The sequence below is a fragment of the Protopterus annectens genome, chromosome 8.part0 (genome assembly GCF_019279795.1).
Source record: "Protopterus annectens isolate FY-2018-M chromosome 8.part0, PAN1.0, whole genome shotgun sequence".
NCBI classification, from domain to species: Eukaryota; Metazoa; Chordata; order Ceratodontiformes; family Protopteridae; genus Protopterus; species Protopterus annectens.
In genome coordinates, this window is record NC_056741.1 from 1,984,994,984 (window position 1) to 1,985,019,236 (window position 24,253).

The 24,253-nt window shown below is 43.6% G+C and overlaps 1 protein-coding gene across 1 annotated transcript; it reads right to left on the minus strand.

Annotated features, from left to right (window-relative positions):
• Positions 1-19,056: 19,056 nt before the first annotated feature.
• Positions 19,057-24,066, minus strand: ZNF319 (zinc finger protein 319). The gene is made up of 2 exons (XM_044081529.1): positions 23,968-24,066; positions 19,057-23,268 (listed from the first exon to the last, which is right to left on the minus strand). The coding sequence occupies exon 2, from the start codon at positions 22,992-22,994 to the stop codon at positions 21,357-21,359; it is 1,638 nt and encodes a 545-aa protein (XP_043937464.1). The 5' UTR covers positions 22,995-23,268; positions 23,968-24,066; the 3' UTR covers positions 19,057-21,356.
• Positions 24,067-24,253: the final 187 nt, after the last annotated feature.

Below are 24,253 nucleotides of genomic sequence, written 5' to 3' on the forward strand. Positions count from 1 at the left end.
GGAGTAAAAACTGCTTCCCACTTGGGCAGGTGGAACAGGCTTAAGAGTGCCCTACTCTAAAAGGGACTACAAAATGTCAGCTCTAGAGGAGGCTGTGGAATGTGTGATTGGGGGGGGGGGGTCCACATATCACTACAAAAAAAAAAAAAAAAAATCCATGACGAATGACAGCACCAAAGAGTCTGAGGTGATCTGTTGCCAATTTGGGAAAGACGGGGGTCTCTGATGTTTTGCCTCCCCTTCCCCTTGGCAAATAGAAGCAGGCTTGTCCTGAAAGGGAGACTTCTGAGATGTAGGAGACTGAGTGGATTTAGTAAGAAGAATACACCTGGACCCCTTCTTACTTTGGGATGTTGATGAGTCTGCCTACGAACAAAGAAAGATTTATATGGGTAATTCCTCTGAATTTTGGGTAAAGGGGAGACAAAAATATGTTTTGAGTTACTGCATGGCCTTAGACTCATCCTGGAGGGACTTGAACAGGTCAGCAGCAGCTGTCCCAGAAAGAATTTTTATTATCCACAGGAGCATCCAAATGTCTGGTTTTGGTATCATCAGGCATGGCCCTGAAGATGAAGCCAATAACATCTCATCACAGAGCCAAAAGGAGCAGCCCTAGAAGAGGCATCAGGAGCATCATAGCTCCATTTTATGGAGTGATGAATATCCTGGGAAGTAGACCTGTGCAAGAAAGAGATGAAGCTTTCCCTTCTGAAACAAGCAGATCAGACACAACCTTAGCTACCTAAGAAAGGAGAACCAAGACACCTTGTCATGTGGGTTTGGTAATTAATAACCTAAAAAATTACTTGACAGCAGCAGTATAGAACATTTGTGTAAGAATTTACCATAACCAAAGATCTCTTCCATGTTGCAGTATTCATAACCTTAGGAAGTTGCTGCCTGCAGCACCAGACATCCGGCCAGTATACCAACGTCTTTCAATCAGAGGTACATGTAACATAGCACGCAAGGGCCATAAACAGACGTCTGCTATAACTGATGTCTGCACATACCCAACTCAGAAATGAGCTTCTACAGAGAGAGAGAGACCCCAGGAGCAGTAGGAAAGAGCCCAAGCTTCAGTATCCCAGGCACACCCCAGCAGTGTTATGAAAATGGCCAATTAAGAAAGGAAAACAGGCGGTGGTAGATGGAAATGTGTACTGCAACATGGAAGAAAAGGAAATCTATGGTTATGGTCAGTTCTTACACAACTATTCTGTGTCCTTCTGTTCTCATGTTGCAGTATTCATAACCTTAGAGAGTACCACAGCTCTCTAGGAAGAAGCATGGGAGGTAGAAAGGGGAGCAGAGTCAATGAGGCCCTGCAAGACAGACCTAGCAAACTCTGCTCTAGCCCTGAAGATTAGGTCCAATTTGTAATGTTTGGTAAAGGTGTGTGCAGAGGATCAAGTTGCAGCCTCTAGGATAAAGGAGTAATCAATTCCCCTAAAAAAAGCTGCTGTAAGAGGAAGCTGCTCTAGTGGAATGGGCCTTGACAGTTGAAGTCAGTTGCTTTCCATAAAAGGAATAGCAAAAGGCTACAGTCTTATAAATCCAAGAGGCAACAGTGTACTTAAGACACTGCTTTGCCAAGGGGATCTAGGATGGAATGAGACAAAAAGCTGGTCAGACTGACTGACTTTGTCTTATCTAGGTAAAACCTCAATTGCCTGTGAACATCCAGGGAATGCAAGGCCCTTTTCGAGGAGTTATGTGGTGGTTGCGGGTAAAACACAGGTAGATTAATGGCCTGGTTTAAGGAAATTTTGTTGACTACTTTAGGCATGAAAGAAGGGTTAGTTCTTCTTTATGAAAAATAAGATAGGGAGGAGAAGCCATAAGGATATTGCCAATATCCTGGCAGATTGATTCAGTGCCAACTTCACCCCCCTCTCACCCCCTAAATGGCCCATCTCAATACCGGAAGATTGCCAAATTCCAGTAATAACGGCCACACAGGTACAAAACGCACTCTCTAAAGCCAAGAATACAGCATCCATGGGACCAGATGACATCCCGGGCTGTGAAATACATGAACTACAATATGAACTGGCACCTCACCTAAGTGTCATGTTTAATCATAGCCTCACCTCAGGTTTCGTGCCCACTGAGTGGCGCAGAGCTACAGTTATCCCAATCCAAGGGGATCCACCTTGGATCCTGGAAACTACCATCCCATCAGTCTGACAAGCCTCATCTGCAAGGCCATGGAGCGTATTATCATGGAACTTATAAACAAAGACATTGGCAACCTTCAAACACTGGACCCCACCCAGTTTGGGTTTGTGAAGGGCCGATCTTGTCTCCTGAACCTGATTGACTTCTTTGAATCAGTCTCCAGAGCCATGGACAAGGGTAAGGTGGTCCACACAGCCTATCTAGACCTTGCCAAGGCCTTTGACACCATCCCCCACTCTGGAATCATAGATAAACTTACTAAGTTGGGCATTAATCCCTATGTCATCCAATGGGTTGCTAAATGGCTTACTGATAGAACCCACACTGTAAAAGTAGCCGACTCCAAATCCAGCTCCAGACAAGTGACAAGTGGAGTACCTCAGGGTTCAGTCCTGGGGCCGCTCTTGTTTGGCATCTACTTCTCTGAAGTACAGGTCAACACTAAGGGACTCTGGCTAACAACGTTTGCAGATGACTGCAAACTGGGAGCCATTATTGAATCCCCAAATGATGTAGATACTCTACAAAAAGGCCTTACAGAAACAGATGCTTGGTGACAGAGCCATGGGCTCAAGCTCAATGCCAAGAAATGTATCGTTATCCCCTTTAGGAAAAAATGTACAAAACAAGAAACAGGATGATAAGATACAATGCATTTATTCCGTACGCCCAACAGCCTTCAAAGGAATAAACAACAAGCCACCAGATGCATTATATTATATGGTGCTACCCAACAACAAACAACAAAACAATTAAATATGATTGAAATGGTGGTATTAAACAAACTTTTTCTGTTTTTTGTAAAAAAATAATTGTATTCTAAGTTTTTTTATGTTCTTTTATATTTATATAATTTTTTGTGTGTACCTTAACTCTCTGGAGTTGTTTAATACCATTTCAATCATATTTAATTGTTTAATTGTTGATTGTTGGGTAGCACCAGTATATATAATGCATCTGGTGGCTTGATGTTTATTCCTTTGAAGGCTGTTGGGCCGAGGTACCAGAATAAATCAGTTGTATCCTGCATCCTGTTCTTGTGGTTTGTTTCATCTAATTTTGTTACTGCTGTTGGTTGCTGAAAAAACATGTATCCATGAATTACCATATAGGTGGCAGTACACTAAACACAGAAAGTGTGATAACAGACTTAGGGACACAGGTGGACAGTGGTCTCACCTTCGATAACCACATCGCCACAACAGTCAGGAAATCCTTCTATGTGGCACACCTCATCACGAAGGGCTTTTCATCCAGAAAAAAGGAGGTCATTGTCCCACTGTACTCATCCCTCATTAGACCCATTATAGAATACAACGCCCCATTTGGTATGTACCTCTCAAGACATCTGCAGCAACTGGAAAGGCCTCAGAAATACCTCACTAAAAGAATCACAGGCCTAAAGCAGATGCCCTACGCTGACCGCCTTAAAAAACTCCAGCTATACTCTGTCGCATATTGTCTACTCAGAGGCGATCTCTGCTTAACATACAAGGCCATGTCAAACCCAGAGCTGTTGGACATGCTACACTTAAAGAAATCCCAATCCTTCAGAGCTACACACTCCAGGGATCTAAACCTTGTCATCACAATAAACAAAACATGCTGGAAGGATAGGTTCCTGACCCAGAGACTCCCCAGACTCTGGAATAGATTGCTCATACATGTCAAGCAGAGTGCCTCTTTGGACCTCTTCAAGAGGAACCTTGACGACTGGATGGGAGAAAGGAAATTCACCCCAGGGATCACGTCAGTCGCCCTGCTAGACAGGGGTCCAGGAAAGTAAATAATGTGGGAAGAAATAGCCAAGGAATTGCTATGGCTAGGCTTGTATAGGCCCCTAGGGCTGATAGCCTAGTACCAACCTATGAACCTATAAGGGCTTGGATCTCAGAAACCCTCCTGGCAGAAGTAATGGTCAGTAATAAAACTGGTTTCCATGTGCAGATATTAAGGGAGGAGGAGTGGGCTGGCTCAAAAGGTGCAAATATAAGCTTTTCCAGCACAAAGTTGAGGTCCCAAGGAGGGGGATAGACAGGGAAGGTCTTGTATGAAGAACCCCTTTCAGAAAAAGCTTGACTTCCAGTCTGAAAGCCAAGGGAAGAGTCAAGGGAAGGCAAGCAGAAATGGCAGATAGGTTTACTTTTACTGAAGAGTAGGTCAACCCTGAAATGTAGCAACTCACAGAGGTAAGAAAAAACCAGTGGAACAGAAATTAGAAAAGGGTCCTGTTGTTTCCTGAGGCAGTATTGGAAGAATCTTTTACACTTTCATAAGTAATTTCTCCTGGTATTTGGTTTCCTGGCCTCCTGCAGGACAGTGAGTACGTTTGTCTGAGTATAGGTGCCTAAAGGGGATCAGAAAGTACAGCTGTGTACACTTACCATAAATGTAGATGTTAAACTGTATTCACTGTTGCACTCATCACATTTGGGTTATCTTCGCCAGGGTAGCCCTCAATCAGCCTGAATACTAGAGGCTTAGTATTTCTGCATCAGTTGCGGTCACTCCAGGACTGACATCCGGTCGTCAGTGGTATAAAATCAGGCAGTCAACGTCATTACATCAGCTTTTCTTGCCATGTCAGGAGTCCCCAATAGGGAGCTAGGTTATGGTGGAAGACCACCACCAGAAGTAAATACCAAAAATTCCTTGTAAGGAGAGAGAGAGAGAGAGAGAGAGAGAGAGAGAGAGAAAAGACAGGGGGAGTGGAGGGAGGGAAACCAGGACTGCAACAGTGAATACACTCAACATCTACATTTACGGTAAGTGTACACAACTTTACTATCTTCTTCGTAATTCACTGTTGCAGTCATCACATTTGGGTCTATTCCCAAAGCCGAAGAAAAGGGTGGAGGCAGTCTAGAAGACTGGGGGCTGGGCTAGGATGCCCTGCAAGGCTGCAGTGGCAAAGCTTGCCCTGGATTTGAAGATAGGCAGGTGGTAATGCTTGGTGAAGGTATGAACAGATGTCCGTGTTGCAGCCTCAAAGATGTCCATGGTGCGGACCCCTCTGAGGAAAGCTGCAGAGGTGGAGGTTGCTCTGGTAGAATGTGTCCTGATCCCCTTGGGGGGAGGTTTCTCGTGCTGTTTGTAGCAAAAATTGATGCAGTGTGCTATCCATTTAGTAATTGTTTGGATATGGCCTTGGCCTCTGCTCCTGCAGTGAAGCTGACTAGCAACTGATCAGTTGTTTTAAAATATTTATTCCTGTCTAGGTAAACTCTGAGCTGTCTGTGCACATCTAGAGAGTGCAGAATCCTCTCTCCCCTATTTTGTGGGTTAGGGAAAATGGTGGGCAAATGAATGGATTGGTTGAGAGCCACACTGGACACCACTTTTGGCATGAAGGATGAGTTAGTCCCAACGGAGACCCTGTCAGCATGGAAAATGATGAAGGGCTCTACAGCCATAAGTTGTTGTAGCTCGGAAAGTCTTCTAGCTGAAGTGATGGCCAGAAGCAAGGCCGTCTTCCAAGAGAGAAATTTTAAATCTGCTGAAGCTGCAGGTTCACAAGGGGGCAGGGGTGAGCTTTTCCAACACAAAAGTTTAGGACTCAAGCTGGGATAGGAGCTCTTCTGGGTGGCCTCAAGTTGTTAGCCCCTCTTAGGAACTTGTCTGATGAGAGGGTGTGAGAAAGAGGTGGCTCTGTGCTGAAATGAACAGAGATGGCAGAGGCATGAGTTTTAACAGACGAGGAGGACAGACCCCTGTGTAGAAGGGTCTGCCAGGTAATCCAGGATGAGAGGTAAGGAGGGCTGTGCTGTTCTGAATCCCATAGCCTGGATCCAAGTGCAAAACCTTTTCCACTAGCTAGCGTAAGACTTTCTGCTGCTGGGGCATCTGGCCTCACGTACAACATCTAGAACTTGTTTGCTTAGACTGGCAGCTTGAGGAGAGGTCAGGGAATAAGCCAGGCTGCCAGATGGAGGGTCTGCAAATGGAATGCAGGAATTCTCCATTCCTCTGGGTCAGGAGTGTTGGGATCTGAGGTAGCTGCTATGGTGGCAGTTGGCACAGGCTGCGTAGCAGTGCATACCAGGGCTGGCGTGGCCAGTCTAGGGCAATCAGGATCGTCAGAGGTTTTTCCTCCCTAATTTTGAGCAGTACCCGCAAAATGAGTGGTAGAGGAGGAAATGCATAAACCAAGAGGTTTACCCACAGAAAGGATAGAGCATCCACTTTCCATGCCTTGCTGTGAGGTTCCCTGGTGGAGAATTTGCTGAGCTGATGATTGGAGTGGGAGGCAAAGACGTTGACCTTCAGGGTGCCTCATTTCTGGGTTACAAGTGTGAAGGTTCTTTGGTCTAGCTGCCACTCATGTGGGTCTAGCAGATTTCTGCTTAAGTTGTCTGTCAGAGAATTTAGAGAGCCTGGCAGGAATTGTGCTAACAGGTGTAGTTGCATAGCTGAGGCAGTGTGCCAAAGGGTCATGGCGAGCCGGCAGAGCAGATAAGAGCGAGTTCCTCCCTGCTTGTTGCTATATCACATCACCATGGTGTTGTCTGTTTTGATCAGTAGAGGCTCTGGGGAGAGTAGGGGTCTGAAAGCTGTCAGGGCGTGCTGAACAGCTAAAATCTTTTGGTTGATTTGATTTGGGCTCCATTGGCCCTGAATGCACCTGCTGTGCATTCCAGGCATAGTCTGATGAGTCTGTAGTGAGGGTCTGGGCGGTGTGGGGTTGTGAGAAGGGAGGTCCCTTGTGGTAGCATGCTGCTGCCCACCAAAGGAAATCTTTCCTTAGACAAGGTATTACGGGTATAAGAGTTTCCAGGTCTTGAGAGTGCTGAAACCAAAGGCTTTTTAGGTACCATTGTAGTTTCCTCAAATGCAGTTTGGCATATGGAATGAGTAGAATGCAAGAAGCCATGAAACCAAGTGCTTGCAGATTTTCCTTGCGGATAACTGGGTCCTGGTGGCTAGATGAGAGAAGCAGGCTGTCAGGTAGGTTTGTTTTTCTGGTATAAGGAATGCCATCTGGGATGCTGTGTCCAGGCTTGCTCCCAGGAATACAATTTTTTGTGTGGGTAATAGTCTGCATTCCTTTTCATTGACAGTATACCCCAGGGAAGGGGTGGGTCAGGTTCTTTTAACAGCTTTTCCTGACTGTCTGCCTGACTCAGGCAGTCGTCTAAGTATGTGTAAGTTTGAATATTTGTCTGCAAAAAGCAATGGCAGGAGCCAAACATTTTGTGAAAACTCTGGAAGCAGTGGATAAGCCAAAGGGAAGTACAGAGAAATGAAAGTGCAGTGATCCTGCCCTGAAACGGAGGTATTTCCTGCATGATTCCCTGATTGGGACATGTAGGTAGGCCTCTTTTAGGTCTAGGGTGGCTAACCAAGCATCCTTGGAAAGCATAGGTAGAAGCTGCTGGAGGGTGAGCATTTTTAATTTTGGTATCACCAGAAAGGTGTTTAGAATGGATAGATAGAGGATGGGGCACCATGTGTCCTCTTTTCTGGGTACTAAGAAGAGTCTGGAGTAGAAACCTTGGCCTATCTGCTCTGCAGGAAAATGCTCTATTGCCCTCACAGAGAGCAGGGAAAAGGACTTGCTTTTTGGCCTCTGCCCACTGGTTTGGTGGAAGCTCTGGGAACCCTTTTGGGGTTGGCAGAGTGTGGAAATAAAATTTGTATCCCTGGGGCACTATGTTGAGGACCTAGCGGTCGTTGGTAATGGTGGCCCAGTTGCTTGCGTGGAAGGAGAGTTTTCCTCCTAGGGGCAAGAGCAGGTGGGCAGAGGGAGGGGGTGAAAGTGTAAAGTCATTATGAGTTCTTACCATGAGGGGTGGCTTTGCACTCCCTGGTTTTAAAGAGGAAGAGCTCCATTGCTTAGATCTCTGCATTCCCTGGGGCATTTGTCTGGGGGGCCTGCTTCCCCTGGGTCTGGGCTGAGCTGACCTGGAGGGGGCAGGAACTGAACCTCAGTGGCTGGACCTGTAAGAAGTCTGTCTTTATAGATTTAGCTTTTTCTTCCATGTTTAAGACCTCTTCTGTCTCGGTGCCCAATAGGTTGTCTTTGTGCAAGAGTGCGTCCAATAATTTGGATTTGACATGGTCGGGCAAGGGCTGTTCGTTAAGCCAAGCATTCCTTCTCGGGACAGAACCAGTGACTGCTGCCCTGCAAGATGCTTCTAGGGCGTCAAAACCATATTGCAAGGTGTGCTTAAGTTACTTGACTTGCAGAATGCATTAACTCTTGTAACTCTATTTTCTGCACAAGCAGGAAAATAGATTTTTTGTGTGAGGAGTTCCATGGTATGTTGCTGATATTTCAGCATATGGAACTGACAATTTAATGCTCTAATAGCAAGAGTAGCAGAGTTGTATACTTTTTACCCTATCTGTCTAATGCTCTGGAATCCCTATCTGAGGGGGTCAGATTCTTAGCTGAAGTTGCTTTGATTCCTTTAGGTCCTTCAGAGATGACCGCAGGGTCAGCAGTAGGAATTTTGAAAAGAAATTTGAGAGAGTCAGGGACTCTATAGAACCTGTCAGGTTTCCTAGGAGCAGAAGGGAGGGTGTCAGGGGTCAGACTGGACTCCATAAAAACATTGACAGGAAGAATGGCCAGAGGTCTGTGCTGTGGAAGATCTAAGAATTCCCTGAGTCTCTTTTTTGACTGAGAATAGTCCTGACATTCCCAATGGTAGGTCGAAGTGGAGAGGTAACCTGTGGTGACTGCCCTGGGATAAAAGGTTGAAAAGGGGAAACCAATGCCATCTTGGCCAGAAGGGAGTCACCAGCAGGATTTTTGGTTTGTCCCTCTATTTTCAGGAGGACTTTGTGAATCAGAGGAAATGGAGGGAAGGCATAAAGAACATTCCCTCCCATGAAAAGGAGAACGCGTCCACTTTCCAACCCTGTGGATGAGGGAGCCTTGAGCAGGAGAGAGGATGAGTCTTCCAAGGATCATCTTTTCTTGGGACCAGAAAAGATCCTTGAATAAAATCCCTTGGCTAGGTGATCCTCTGGTACTGGTTTTAAAAGTACCCTGAAATACAAGTTGGCTAAGGATAAGTGGGAAGAATGGGAGCTGATTTTGAGGGGGTTGTGGTATCCCCTATAAGGAAGGGGTAGCCCACCAGGTCATAAAGTATCCCATCTGGATGATGGAAGGCACCCACTTGTCTGGCGTGATTTTCTGCCAGGAGGGTAGGAATAGGATAAGACGTAAGGATGGGGGGAGGGGCGGAGCTGGTTAAGGGAGGAGAGTCACAGTGGAGGAGCTCTGCCTGTGTCTGGCTGCTGCTGAAAGGAAGATGGAGAGGAGGTGGTTGAAGCCCTCGGAGCGGATTGCTTTCTGATATGACTGCATCTCCTGGACTGAGATGCAGAGGGCCGAGAGGACCGTCTCTTGACAGAGCTATGTTTGTGAGGGTAATTTCTATGAAATTTGGGAACAGGTGAGACTAGTAGATGTTTTAAATTTTGTAAGTCTACCTTTTTCTTGTAGAGACTTAAGTAGCTCTGCAGAGGCAGCTCCAAATAGGGCTTTGTTGTCCAAAGGTGCATCTAGCAACTTAGCTTGAACATCCAAAGGTAAGGGCTGGAGTCTCAGCCATGAAAATCTCCTTAACTTATAACCAGAAGCAGCTGACTTAGAAGATGCTTCTACAGCAACATAGTTGCATTTGATGGAGTGGCTGGTCACTTGAGAGACCGTGGACAGAAAGGTACTTATTTGAGACTTAGGAGATTCTGGAACCTCTGACGTAAGATTACAGGCCTTGGTCAGGGAATCTGAGGCAAATTTTGCCATATGTGTCCGATAATTAATAGTCCCAATGGCCAATGTGGAAAAAGTATAAACTTTCTTCCCCAACCTGTCCATAAATTTACTATCGGTAGGGAAAAGGGAAAAAGGAAGTTGCCTAGAGGACTTATCTGGTGACACAGCAATCACCACAGTTTCTGCAGAAGGATTTTTGAAAAGGTAATGTGCCTGAGCGGACACAATCTGTCTGGCCTCTTAGAAGCAGAAGGCTTTGACTCTGGGCTTTGTGAGGCAGCAGAATAGTAACTGCAGATGGTGAGGGCTGCTCCATCTGCAAGAGCTCAAAGTACCTCTTTTGTCTCAAGAGACATCTGATCGTTCCCATTTGAAATGTTGTCCGAGCAGGGAAATGGTATCCCGAAAGTAAAAATCTGCTCCGGGGAAATCAGGAGTGAGAAATAATTCTTCTTCTGGGGTAACAAAGTCTTTGGGTGAATCCAACACAGCAAGTTAAGGAATCATCTGAACAGGAAGACTCCTCCTCAGAGAGTTCCTGAGGGGGAGCAGGTAGGCCTGTCTGTGGGATCTGGGTCTGAAGAGCCTGAAAAGCCTTGAACAGAGTTTGGGAAAAGGTCTCCCAGGGAGGAATAGGGTCTTTTGAAGTGTGCTTCTGTTTCCTTTTTAAAAGAGGAGAGGGAGCAGACGTGGGCCTATGAGCAAACGTTATAGTGGTTGCCAAGACTGTAGTAGACGCAGGGCCCTCAAACAATGAACCGTGGTTCCCCCACACCATCAGGGTCCAACGGTTGAAAAACCTCAGTGGACGAACTCTGGGTATTTGCAGAGCCAGCTTCTGATTCTGTTCCCGGTTGCTGCCCAGTACTCTGCATCTGGAGTGATCCTGGACTGAAATTTGCCTTGAGGATAACACCAAACGATTGAGGCGCAGCCAAGATGTCAGGCCCAACTTTCTTGGCCTTCTTCCTAGGCGGCTCGTCAGAAAGGCCTGCTCCACTTTCCATTTCGGATGCCAAACATCGAAGGCAATGGTTTTCTAAATAAAGTTTTAAAGATGCTAGATGGCTTCTTAGGGTTTTCGGAACAAAGAATTGACAGATCTTACAGGCCTTGTAATTGTGAGCCTCCCCCAGACAAAATAAACACTGCTCGGCTGTGTCCTTACAATGGATTTGCCTACCACAGAGCACACTTTCCTTAGTAGAAGAAATGAACATCTGATAAAAAGCAAATAAGCAAAGAAATTCCCTCAAGGGTACTTATCTCTAAGCAGACAGCTGGAGAACGATCACTGAATTCAGATGGACGATGTCGAGCGAACGCCACAATACTGAACTGGCGGACAGACAAATCAGACTGCAGTAGAAAAATTCTGAGATGGGTACGTGCCGACGTCAGTTTATGGCCCCTGTGTTCTAAGTCATACGTACCGCTGATTGAAAGACTTTGGTATGCTGGCAGGATGTCCGGTGCTGCAGGAAGCAACTCCCTAAGGTTATGAATACTGCAACATGAGAACAGGACATACACTTTTTTTACCCAACCTTTCCATAGCTCTACTATATCCTTATCAGAAAGGAGCAGCTTAGAAGGCAGCAAAAGTTTTGAAGGCTTACAATTGAGAATAAAGCCACAGGAGGGTCAACTTAAGAACCCAAAGATTTGCAGGCCTCAGGCACCTTGTACAATCAGGTTTCCTAGTGACAGGAGCAGAGAGTCAGCAGCTACAGAGGCAACAGAGGTGTCCAAATGTCCAGTCAATGCAGGAGGAATAGCAGACAGCTTACGAGACTCCAACTGTAGAAGCTCATATCACCTCTTTTGGATGTCGAAGACCTGGCAACAATCCCATTTAAAGTACTCCATCATACGAACAACAGTATCCACAAAGGATAATTCTTCCAAGGGGGGGAATCTGGAATCAAAGAATTCTCTCCCTCTGAGAAATGGTCTATAGAAGGAGAAATTTAAGACTAGTATGCAAGGGATTCTTCCCCAGAATCAAGTTCTTTACTTGAGGAATCTGGTTCCCTTGCCCTCAACAGGAATGGAAGACCAGGGAGGAGCATGGACTGACACCCCTTAAGGAGGCTTCAAGGCCATCAAGGCTTGAGTAAAAGCTTACAATTCACACCAGGGAACTTTTAGCAATAGGTGCAATAAGCTTGGTCTTTTACTTTTTCTCAAGTGGGGTGTCAAACCTTACAACCTCTGCATCTCCGTCCCTTGGAGGGATTCAATGATTGTAGTCGGAATCTCCTCCAAGGTGAAAATTTGAAGAACCTCCCTCAACCACTTGGAAATAGTTATGGCTCCCCCTCAATGTCTGAAGATGTCTGAAAATCCTCAAAGAATGCGCAAGAATAAGGGCTCATGCCAGCCTCCAACAGCAGCGCCATGGTGGAGGAATTCGATGCAAGCATCAGACATACTTCTGAGCTTCTACAGTGATGTCCAGTGGAGGCTTGACAGCAACCAGCTCAGGTATATATTTTTTGTTCTTCTTCAAAGACTGCTGTCACTTGGGATGGGAGGATTCCATCATAACACCATGAGCCAACAGTTTAAGATGCTGGTTCTCGAGGTACATGGAGAAGGAAGACGGGTGACTACAGAGGGTCTTAGAGACACACACTTGATAAACAGAGCATTGCGTGTGGTCAGTGGAAGCACACAGGCAAAAAAGACAAGACAGTGACTGCCTTTATGGTGAAACTGCCTCCCACACTGATTTTCCCTTCTTGGATGACATGAACACAACTACCAAAAAAATAATGGGCACTTGAATGAAAAAGGCTTTGTAACCAATAAAAACAGATGGGCACTCACACTGACGGTCAATAAATGAGTTTGGACTGCAAGCAAAGAAGTTCTGAGTATCTGCATCTGCACCTCACCTTTACGCCCTATGCAATGAGCGTACACAGGATTGTACAGTACCTATAAAATCTAAAGGCTTTGGTATACTGGCCAGATGATGTGCTATCCTTTGCAGAAGATCCCTTCAGTGAAGAATACTGCAAGAGTGATACGGAAAGACAAACAGGATTCCTATGGGGAAAGCAAAAGGGGGCACAAGAAAAAGCTGCCAGTATACAAACAGCACGATGAAGTTGATGGGGACCATCAAAACAAGACAACACTTTACAGTCCATGCTATGACCTTGCACTGCATCCTCACCTAGGTAGGCAAAGCCATGACTTTCAGGACCTGTTGTAATACAAAAACAGATTAATGGAGTATCCAGATCCAAGCTTAAGAAGGCATCGCTGAGATGAAGTCAGACATGACTCCTCTATGGGACTACAACCATGAAGTATTCAGTGTAGAGATCCTGCCAAATATTTTCTGTTCAATGCTACAAGGGGCCAGCTGAGGTACTAGAACAGGAGGTCCCTCTATAAGGCTTTAGCAACCATGAATAACTCAAAGTACATATTCTGGGCTCTGCAGAAAACCCAAAGAGCATAAAGTACTACAAGTGATGCTTACCCACAGCAAACCAGGAACTCTAAAGTGGTCCCTACACAATGATGCCTCAAAAGCCACTCATCATGTCTAGCAACACCATCCAAGAGTCCTGCAACAGCAGGGTCACAACATTCCTGCAGAGGCAGGATCTAGAAACAGACATACCAGACAGAATTAAATTTTCTGAGATGCACCTCCCCTTTGGAAATGGAAAAGGCTGGGAGCTGAATTTTCCTCACCTTGTTTTACATGACTTAAAACAGCCTTTTTCAAAAGGGAAGACTAGGCCTGCCCAGGATTTCTTAGAAAAACACCACTGAAAAAATGAAGCTTTACATGGGAAAGAACTACAATCTCTTAACATATGGTTAAATGCCTTCTACTAGAACACAGAAGTCCTTAGTGATGGGTCTCCAAGCTACAGCAAACTCTGAAAACTACTCACAATGAAAGAAGCCAAAACTATGGAATGGCAGAAGGCAAGGACCCTGATCCTCTTCTGCTGTTCCCTATGTAACAAGCTTTCAATCTTTGATATCCTCCAGGTGGCAAGGTATACCAAGAGATTAATCTTACAACAAATCCAGGTGACACAGCTGAACTGTTTGTACTTACAGCAGCATTTCACATCACACCTCTCCCCAAAGCCAGTAAAAAGAATATGGGTACAGATCTTAGCTACCAAACTGATAGCCACAGGAACACACTGCAGATCTAAGCACAGAAAATGGGAACTTTTAGCAGATGTACATCAGGAATGAGATTCAATCTGTGCAAGTAGCAGAAAAGAAATGAAAGGCTCAGGGGGGTTAGGCATATGCATGAAGTTGGAACACGACAACAAAAGTACTTGCCAGCACCAAGTGATTTCATCCACATAGTGGGATCTTCTAAGAAGATGCCAAACTATGATTAGTGAAGAAAGTGAACAGAACTGCAGGATCCATCTTGATGTTACAGCTACAGTTTTAAATAATTCAAACTTAAGAACTTGGCCCTCAGTGACCTCTATCAGTGAACAAATGCTCCATTATCTGAGCTGACGGGGTCCTGAAATGAATGCTGTAAGTTATTTTTCCACATTTTGTAATACATTTGAATGAATGATCCATTGTGATGTTTCATCACTTATGAATCGCTAATCAATCTTCCTAAGAAATAACTTGCAAGAGATACGGTTTGAAGAAAATACTGGCCTGAACTTGCACTGGAACCTCCGATCAGATGCCGCAGCAAACTAGATCGGAGGTATAGCACAGTGTATCATGGGATAAGGGCTTGCCCTCGAGCTACTGGAAGACCTCGAGCTTTGCATACGGCCATACCAGAGCAGATGGATCGGCTCCGAACCCATCAGTAAAGAAAGAATGGCGAGATTGAACAACTTCACATTCAATCTTCCTACCTTACCATCCATGGAGCTGAAAGACTGGAAAAGTGTGAATACATTTATTTTCCAGTCCTTCCACTTTTACCTTGGAATCTATTTGCTGTGCTAGATGTAACTACTTAAAGTAGGTCCTTTTTGAGAGAGAGGAAGTGTTTTGGGAGTACTGTGACACAAGCATGGAAATTCTGCTTCATTGAACTTGTTGCTTTGTCCCTCTACTGCAATTCTAGTAACACAGCCCAGAACAAGACTGGCTGAAAGTGGTGGAACCAATTAACTGTCTTAGTACCCACAAGATATGTTGAAACAGAACCACATAACTTCCTTACTGTAACAGCACAAGCCCTTACAAGTGAATATATGTAGCATCACACAACATATGCACATGTGGGACCCACTTATAAGGCAGAACAAGTACTGACTTACAAAGCTTATCTATATCCTTACAGCCCTTCTCAGGTGGTAGGATGACCAATGCTAATGAACAAATGAACACCTTTGTCCTGAATGCTGTACTACACATATAATGGTTGACTTGGCGACCAGTACAGGACCTACACATACATGGCTTAATCTTACTCCCTTATCAGGGATTACAACCACCCCTCTGTTACAATCAGGACAGCATTCATTAATGAGGCACAACCAAAGGACGGGTTTGCCGTTTAGAATCTACTCCATAACAGTCTCTCAGGATTGAGAATAAGACACCTTGGGAAGGGAATCTACACTAGATATGCAAAAATCTTGGGGAGATCGAGAGGATGGAGAAATGGGAAGATATCAAACTCGACTGTTTCGGCACATGTAAATAAAACAAAACAGTTAGCGAGAACCATTTTAATCGACAGTGGAGACTACCTTCTTTTCCACTGCTGTGCAACCTCAGAGTTGGTATACATAATTCTGAAGGGTCTGCCCACATGGAGTATAGGGAGGCTCTACCCCAGCAAATTTCTTTCACCCCCCCCTCCCGTTTCCTGAAACAACCTTCAAGGAAGCAACATGAATCTGGAGAAAAATGCCTTTTTTTCTGAATAATAAAGTTAAAGCTGTCCTGCCTGGCTTTTAGCAGAACTGATACCTGACAAAGTTTAAGTACAGTTGTGTACCTACCATAAATGTAGATGTTCGAGTGTACTCACTGTTGCAATCATTACACTTGGGTTATCCTGCTGGCAGGCAACCCGCAGTCGGCCTGAATTCCAAAGTCTTGGTCCGGCGTCGGTTGCTGTCGCCTCTTCTCTGATGTCAGTGTGCCAGGGGTATAAAAGATGCAGCCGACGCCATTTTATTCCGTTTTTCTTGCCCCAGATGTCAGGTGTCCCCAAAAAGGTAGGCTAAAAATTATGCCAATAAAAATGCATGCACTAACATAAACATTCTGGAGAATCTGGAACCCTGTAGTATCTGTCTGGTTTAACAGGTGCAGGGGGGTAGAGAGTCAGGAGACAGGCCGGACTCTGAAATTACATCATCTACAATGTCTAAAACAGGTGGAATAGCAAGAGGTATGTGCTGAGGAAGTAAAAGAAAGTCTCTAAGCCTTTTCTTAGATTCTGAGTAATCTTGGCTCTCCCAGTGAAAGTGCTCCCTTATGGTATGCAGGGTTTCCTCAAAAGAATAATCCTCAGGAGGAGAGGCCAAAGGGATAGATTCTTCAGCATCAGAATCCTCATAGGGAGGAAGAGAGTATCCCTGTTCAGAGGAGGAGTCAGAGGAAATGGAAACCTGATCTGAAGATTCATAATCTGTCTCTTGCCTAGGCCTCTTATCAGGAGGGAGATGGGAAGCCCTGATCAAAGTAATTAGGTCTTCCATGCCTAAAAAACAGATGCTTAAAATGGCCGAAGTCTGTCCTGGTGAATGCTGTACTTGTTTCTTTGCCTTTAGAGGTGCTTTAGTCTTTGCCTTTGAAGCTGAAGTTGGCTTTACATATAACTGTGTAGGTCTGAAAACACCCTCAGAAGCCAATGCCTGTTCAGTGGCTCCGGACCCATCTGAGGGAATAGTCTCAGAGTGTCCAATACCTTGAGTTCCAGAGGCCTAGTTAGCAGTCAGAAGCGGCTTGTGGCTCTGAGGTAGCGGGCATCAGGGGCTGAAAAGTGCCTGAGAGCTGGCGAACCGGCGACTGGCCTGGCGGAGGCCTCGTCTGTTTTGGACCTCGGATGCCTGTCCTTTTCCTTGCGCTTTTTATAAACTCCAGTCGTCGGTTGTTCCGACGGCATTATATAATTAAATCTTCGGCCAAAGTAATGAAAGGCAAAATTGTACCGACACTTAATAGTGCGTTGGTTAAATTTAGCACAAAACCGACAGCTAGCAACGTCATGGTCAGGGCCTAGGCAAGGAATACTGTAAGAATGAAAATCCTTATAAGGTATTTGCTTCCCACAAGAAATACAATTGTTAACTTTTTCTGACATCGGTCTGGAGCAAGGAAAAAGTTTCCCCAACGGGGTACAGCTTTAATGAAGACTTCGGATCTGAAATTTGATTTTGAAAATCTCGGGAGTCGGCCGACCGGCACTTGCGAACTGTTTTTGCTTCTGGCACCGCGAGGCAAGAAAGACTGAAGAAAATGGCGTTGGCTGCATCTTTTATACCCCTGGCGCACTGACGTCAGGGAAGAGGCGACAGCAACCGATGCCGGACCAAGACCTTGGAATTCAGGCAGACTGCGGGTTGCCTGCCAGCAGGATAACCCCAAGTGTAATGACTGCAACAGTGAAACACGATGATCATCATAAGTGATGCAAAGGTTCATCAGCCTGAAATCCAGCTGTACACCTAAACAAAAGTCAGCCGGACATTAACATACATAATGATTACTGAAGAGATTTCAAAGAAGGCTTCAACACAGTTTTGGTAAACAGCTCTAACTCCTGAGAGGAAATAAGAAATTTCTGTGGCATCCGTAGATTTGACGCCCTTATGCCAGCACTTTCTGTTTTGTTGTTGTGGTTTTTAACTGCTGTCAATGAAGATTTTCCCTACTTTTTTCGGATAGGGAGGAAGAGGTTCTTTTTTTCTACAGTGGCTGCCCCATACTTTTAGAACATTAAGTACCTTCCCTCCCTAAGTTTTCAGAGTCATATCAGGAGTCTACTTAATGGGAAAGTATTAAAGAAAACAAACATTTTAGATAATTTTGTTGTGATACTCTGTGCCCATACATTTGTTCAGGTTTATTTAGTGGTGACATTTGCTACCTCTGACATCTCTGCAGACAACAATTAATTTAATTCAGTTATTAAAAACAAAAGATTAAGTTAAAATGCAGGTCATATTTTCAAAACTGAAGTTTTTGAATCATTTTTGAGCATTTTTTGTTTAAAAAAAAAAAAACACAATTTGCCATAGGGAAAAAAAAGGCATTATTTTTCATATTGGTAAACACACACTTTCAGAATAATGGTGTAAATGATATGACAGCATTACTTACTAGTGGCAAGTCAGTGCACAGGTGGAGAGGGGGGACTGACTGCCAGTCTATGTTTTCTGTAGTAAATGTTCATTATTTTGTACTAGATCCCTTTAAAAAGATTGAAAAGTCAATTTTTTTTCTGAAATAACCCACAAAACTGTTTCAGAAAAAACACCCGGTCTTGAGAACTACAAGTGAAGATTAACTGTGTGACAAACCAAAGGCCAAACAGATGAAAATGAAAAACGGCATTACACGACTTGACATATATCCAGGTCTTACGGCCTTTAAAGGCTGTCTGTCTGCAGAGTGGTAACATATGGGACCCACTTGTGATAAGTGAGTAAATGTTACTAAATGCTGCAAGTCTTCCTCAAAATATGGCATTCTATAAACTGTCTTTATTGTAATCATTAAATTAGTACTACCCCTTCCCCACAGAATATAGTAATCTTGCAAGATTTCTTTTTCTATTACTGTAAACAGTGACCTTATTTTAAGATCTTTAAAAAAAAACATTCTTCGAAGAACAGGCCACTGTAATCTAACACAAAGACCCACTTTACTGTATGAAAACGCTAGTCAGCACAACCACCTGAATACAGAGAACCCCTCAAACAATCGGCAAAGTGCAACAGTCTACATCTAGCGTTACAGTTGTTTGGGGGGGGGGGGGCACAGTGCATTTTTTCCTCCTCAAACTACATTCTATATGTTTTCAGTTGTACATTGAGCAAACATTTCAGAGATTACCAGTTAAGGGACAAGGTATGCTATGGTGTGCATTACTGTAACGGTACGAGAAGAAAGGTAATCTGCATGGAAAATGAAGTGCTGCTACCAAAAAATTATACATATCATAGTGATTTATTCTTGCATTAAATTTTTCTCTCCAATTATAGAACTGTGCAGTAACCTCTAAATAAGTCAGAATGCAAACACTATCATCACTGGTACTTGTAAGTATGCCAGCACTGGAACTCATCTAGGACAAGTTTGAGAACAATAAATGCTTTAAAGTCTAGGCTGACTGTAGACGATATAAAAAAATTCTTGAGAGAGAGTAACAAAATTCAAACAGTATGACAGAAAAGCTACTGAAGACAAAGGGGTGCATAAAGCATGCAAGTAATAAATACATGAACAAAATTAGGCAAACAAGTGAGGAAGACAAAAATTAAGTCTAGATTGGGTTTAAGTGCAACGACAGCAATGAAAACAGTGAAAAAAAATCACAATCACAAGCCATCGTAGCTACCAAATACTTTTCAGCATAGCACTTAAATAAATGCATTACAGCTGTTGACCTGCTATAATATTCACTTCAAGTGTTCTTACTGTTCTTTTCAGGTTTACCTCTACATGTCTCCTGCCTTAGTCAAGTGCTGTTTCATCTCAGTTGGAAATCCCTTATGCTCTACAAAGCTGAAAAAAAAGTATGGAGGAGGTCATCAAATATTTTCTAATAAACTGCGTTACTAACTTAAAATACAAAAAAACTCAAACACTTTGAATAAAACAGCCACAGACCCAAGTAATAATACAAAAGAGGTGGCACAAAGATCACTGGTTAGTTCTAACCTTTCAGATCCTGCAAATCTGATAAAAGATTTTAGAAATGTGGCAAGTTAACACAATCATTTCACAATGTGGTCACTGAAAGTGAGCTTTACAGAAAAACTGAGAAATGTAAATATAAAAAGCACACACACAAATTCTGTTACTTCTAAATTACTCTTTCCCAGCTACAATAGACATGGCAATACATGGGTCTGTCCCTTACTTTTGGCTATCCTGCTTCTAGAACGCGAAGGACCTTACAGTTGTTTAAGGTTTTGGGATGTTACTCTCCAACAGAAGAGACAAAACACAAAGTCCAAAGCTCAAGTTTCACTAACAACTTCCAAGTAATCTGTATCCAAGAAGCACAGGTCCAGCACAACTCGGTCCTATTACACACCAGCACAAATGAGATAAAGGATTATTCAGTCCACTGTCTACCATGAAAGATCCAACAAGAGTACAAAATCCACCACCAGTTTTGGTGTACAAGCAGATACCTGCTCTGCTGGAAATGAACTGAGGCCAATACACAAGAATAACTGATGAGCACTCCAATATCCATGCAAAAGGGAGGGAGATTTGAATTTTCATTCTAACATGACAACATGCTTCTACCTGACAAGGTTAGGAGCAGAATCGGAGGCGGACTTCACCTCTGCATTTTATACACTTCAAAGGAAATAGGACAGAATTGCAAAACAAAACTAAAGGGGAGCTGACAAATGAATACATTTACAAAAATGATTGCTGTTTTGGTCATAACTCCTCTAGCTTCAAGTGACCAACAGAAGTTCGAAACACTGCACATCAACAAGCCAGATGGGAGCTAGGGGTTGAAAACAATTGGAGGTGACGAGGCCTGCCCTACAGCTAAAGAGGAAAAGACGATCAAATCAGTGATTACACAAAGCACAAATTTGAAGTTTTCTGTGATAAAATAAATCTGTAAACTGCAAAGAAAAAAAAAAGGTACACCACTCAGTGCAAGATAAGTTAAGAACGTTCCTCCACATTTCACACAACTTAAAAGCTATACATACATGAAGGGACAGCAACAGGACAGAGAGGCAGCAACAGTGTCAGACAAAGCCATATCCTTAAAAAGGTCTACTTGGACAACAGTGTTATGACTTGAGAACTATAAACTGGTGCAACTTTCTTCTCATGCAACTCTTAAAACATGATGGAATTCATATTCCCTTCCTCATTACACAACAGTCTAAAATCCACATTAAAAATATGATGAGAGGGATACCTGAATTAAGACTGATGGTGTGATGCCTGCAACAAATGCCTCTGCTTCAGAACCACAGTTAAACTTAGGCTGGATATCTTGAAATTAAAGCAGTGGATGCTTAATTGCTTGGCCAATAATTATAGCCAGTTTATTCCACTGCCACACTTTCTATCACAATACTACACATTACTGCTCAATCCTTCCACAATGTTAATGACAGAATTAGGTCACTGATCCCAACTCCCATAAACATACTTAACTTTATAAACTGGTTTGGGATATGGTTTACTGCAGTCAGTAAATTGGTACTGGAACATTTCAGAATTCACTAAATTGAGGCATTTCTATCTATTGCATACAAAGTGGGACTTGATAGGACCCATCATTGTTATGCTGGACAGTATGCTCTTGGAGTGCAGTCAAGTCCATGAACCTTTCGCCACACCAGATACATTTGAACTGTTGCTCCCGTGCATGGATGATCTGGTGTTTGTTCAAATGCTCTCTCTGTTTGAAACATTTCTCACAGGTTGTGCATTTGAAAGGCTTTTCACCAGTATGGACACGTCGGTGCCGCTGCAGGTCAGATGCATACTTGAACCTTTTTTCACAGTCAGTACACTTAAGAGGTTTCTCCCTGACAGGGTCACAGTGGTGCTGCACAAACTCTGATGAAGAAAAGCAACGTTTCTCACACAAAGTACACTTCATTGGCTTTTCAGAACAATGTGAAGACTGGTGTTTCTGAAGGGCAGATGACCGTTTGTAAGACTTGTTGCACAGGTCACATTTAAATGGCTTTTCAACATTCTGAAGACATTTGTGTCGTAGGAGCTCTGAGGACTGACTAAAACCTTTCTGACAGATGCTACATTTAAACAAGTTTTCAATGCCATGTACATGCTGATGATACACTAAGTGAGATGGCTGAAGGAAGCTTTTGTCACATAGGTTGCATTTGAATGGGGCATCCAATTTATGCGTTCGCCTGTGCCTCATGAGTGCATACTGCTGTTTAAAGCCCATGTCACAAACATCACACTTGAAAGGCCGCTCTTCACTGTGGGTGCGTTCATGCTGCCGCAAGTCAGAGGGACGTTTAAAAGACTTATTGCATTCAGGACACCTAAAAGGCCTTTCTCCAACAGGAGTGCACTGGTGGTGAAGCAGTTCAGATGATTCCTTGAAGTGAAGTTCACATATGTTGCACTTGAAGAGATGTTCCCCAGAATGGGCATACATATGGCGAATAAGATGAGACCGATGCTTGAAGGTTTTCTCACATACTGTACATTTATATGGTCTCTCAGTGTTGTGGGTGCGCTTGTGATGCACCAGATGCGATGCCTGACTAAAACTTTTGTCACACAATGTGCACTTGTATGGCTTTTCCCCAGTGTGCACTCGCTCGTGCCTATTCAGTTCAGACACATGCTTGAACAATTTCTGGCAGACAGTACAGCTGTAAGGTTTCTCTGAAGATGTATCAGCTGAAACAAACGGTGTTGATTTTTCACCCTCAGGTGGCTTGTAAGTTTTCTCACAGATAGAGCACTTCATACCAGTATCACTGCTGTGCACATTGTGGTGTTGTGCAAGTGACGTCAACAGTGAGAAACCCATTTTGCAAACACCACACACAAATGGTTTCTGCTCCACCTGAATGCACTGATGCTCAAGAAGGTCTGTAGCTTGGTGGAAGATCTTAAGACACTGAGTGCACTGAAAGGAGCGGTCATGACTTGGGATACATTGATGGTCATGTGGATTGGTCAGGTGGCTCAAATCTTGTCCGCACACCCCACACTTTTGAATAGATGGTCCTGTCTGAAGGTGGTGCTGGTGATGCTGCTGTTGCAGGTTGGGATCAGGTGGTTGCAGCAGAATACCATACACAGCACATCCAAGTGGGTTTTCTGGTGCTTGCACAACAGAAGCATCAGAAACTGCAGGAGTAGCTGGGTGCTGCTGCCAATTTTCAGTCATGGTTTTTGTTTTTACAGAACAATTTTAATTAAACAAATCAACTCTGACAATGTGGTATGGAGAAGGGTCACACTAAAATGGAGATCCTTTCAGCTTATTGAAATGGGAAAAAGCTTGTACGCGAATATGGACATTCCTGGCAGAAAGGCTCCATTTGTCAGTACTGGCGGCCATTCAACTTCTCAAGCTTGGAAAGGCAATCACTATCTGTCACATGAGCACTGATGAATAAATTTTAACTGGATGATCCAAGCTTCTTTATGCAAGGCGATTCCTAAATGATTAAAAAAAAATCATTAGGTACAAAAAATGAATAGTTAAACCATAACATTTGCAAATTAAAGCTAAATACCATTAAGTAGGAATCTGTGATGAATATAAATGTGACATTTTTTATACATGTGGAATCAGTCATACTATTTCAATACAAAAAAATCCTTTACACTAAAACTAAACATGGCCACTTAGCTGCTCTATCCCCCAAATGAGACTACCACCAACCTGTAGATGAAGGCATTGGAAAAAAATAAGAAAAGTATAATTAATTGTGTAAGTAAGCTTATGACACTAGATGTTCAAAGGATTACTGCTGCAGCAGGCATAGCTATATAGATTATATCCTACAAAGGAAATTAACAGTCGGCTAGCTTCTAAAAACTTCAGGACCCCTTCCATGCACACACAAAGCAGCTTGAAAAAAGCTGACAGACATGTTTAGGTGCCATCCCTTCAGAGGTTTCCTCGCAACACAGACAGGGAGGCTGAGCCCTGAAAGGGCAACATTAGGAAAAATGAATCACACCCTGGCATAAACAACAAACCAAAAAACAGGGGGCGGGGGTAGAAGGAGGGAGAACCTACTGCAGCAGTGATCATTTGAGCACTTACGTTACAGTTAAGTTTATTTACACAGCTGTACTATGTTCATCATACTGATCACTGACAATGTGACACTGACCGTTCCCCTTCTTACCTTCACAAGAAACAAACTGATTAAGAGCTGTTAAGATTTAGCTCTGTCAAGATAACACTCAAGCTGTCTGTGGACATCCAAGGAATGGAGTATCCTTTCTCCCTCACTTTGAGATCAGGAAAGAAAAAGGGGAGATGGGTAGTTTGGCTTAAAATAAACTCATCTGGAAAAAAAAAACAGACTGCTTAAAAACAAAAACAGTGCGGCAACGGATAAAACCAGATCTTTATTATATGTTAAGCACTTTTTGTTTGCATAGGATATCAAACTTCATCAGACACTGTTA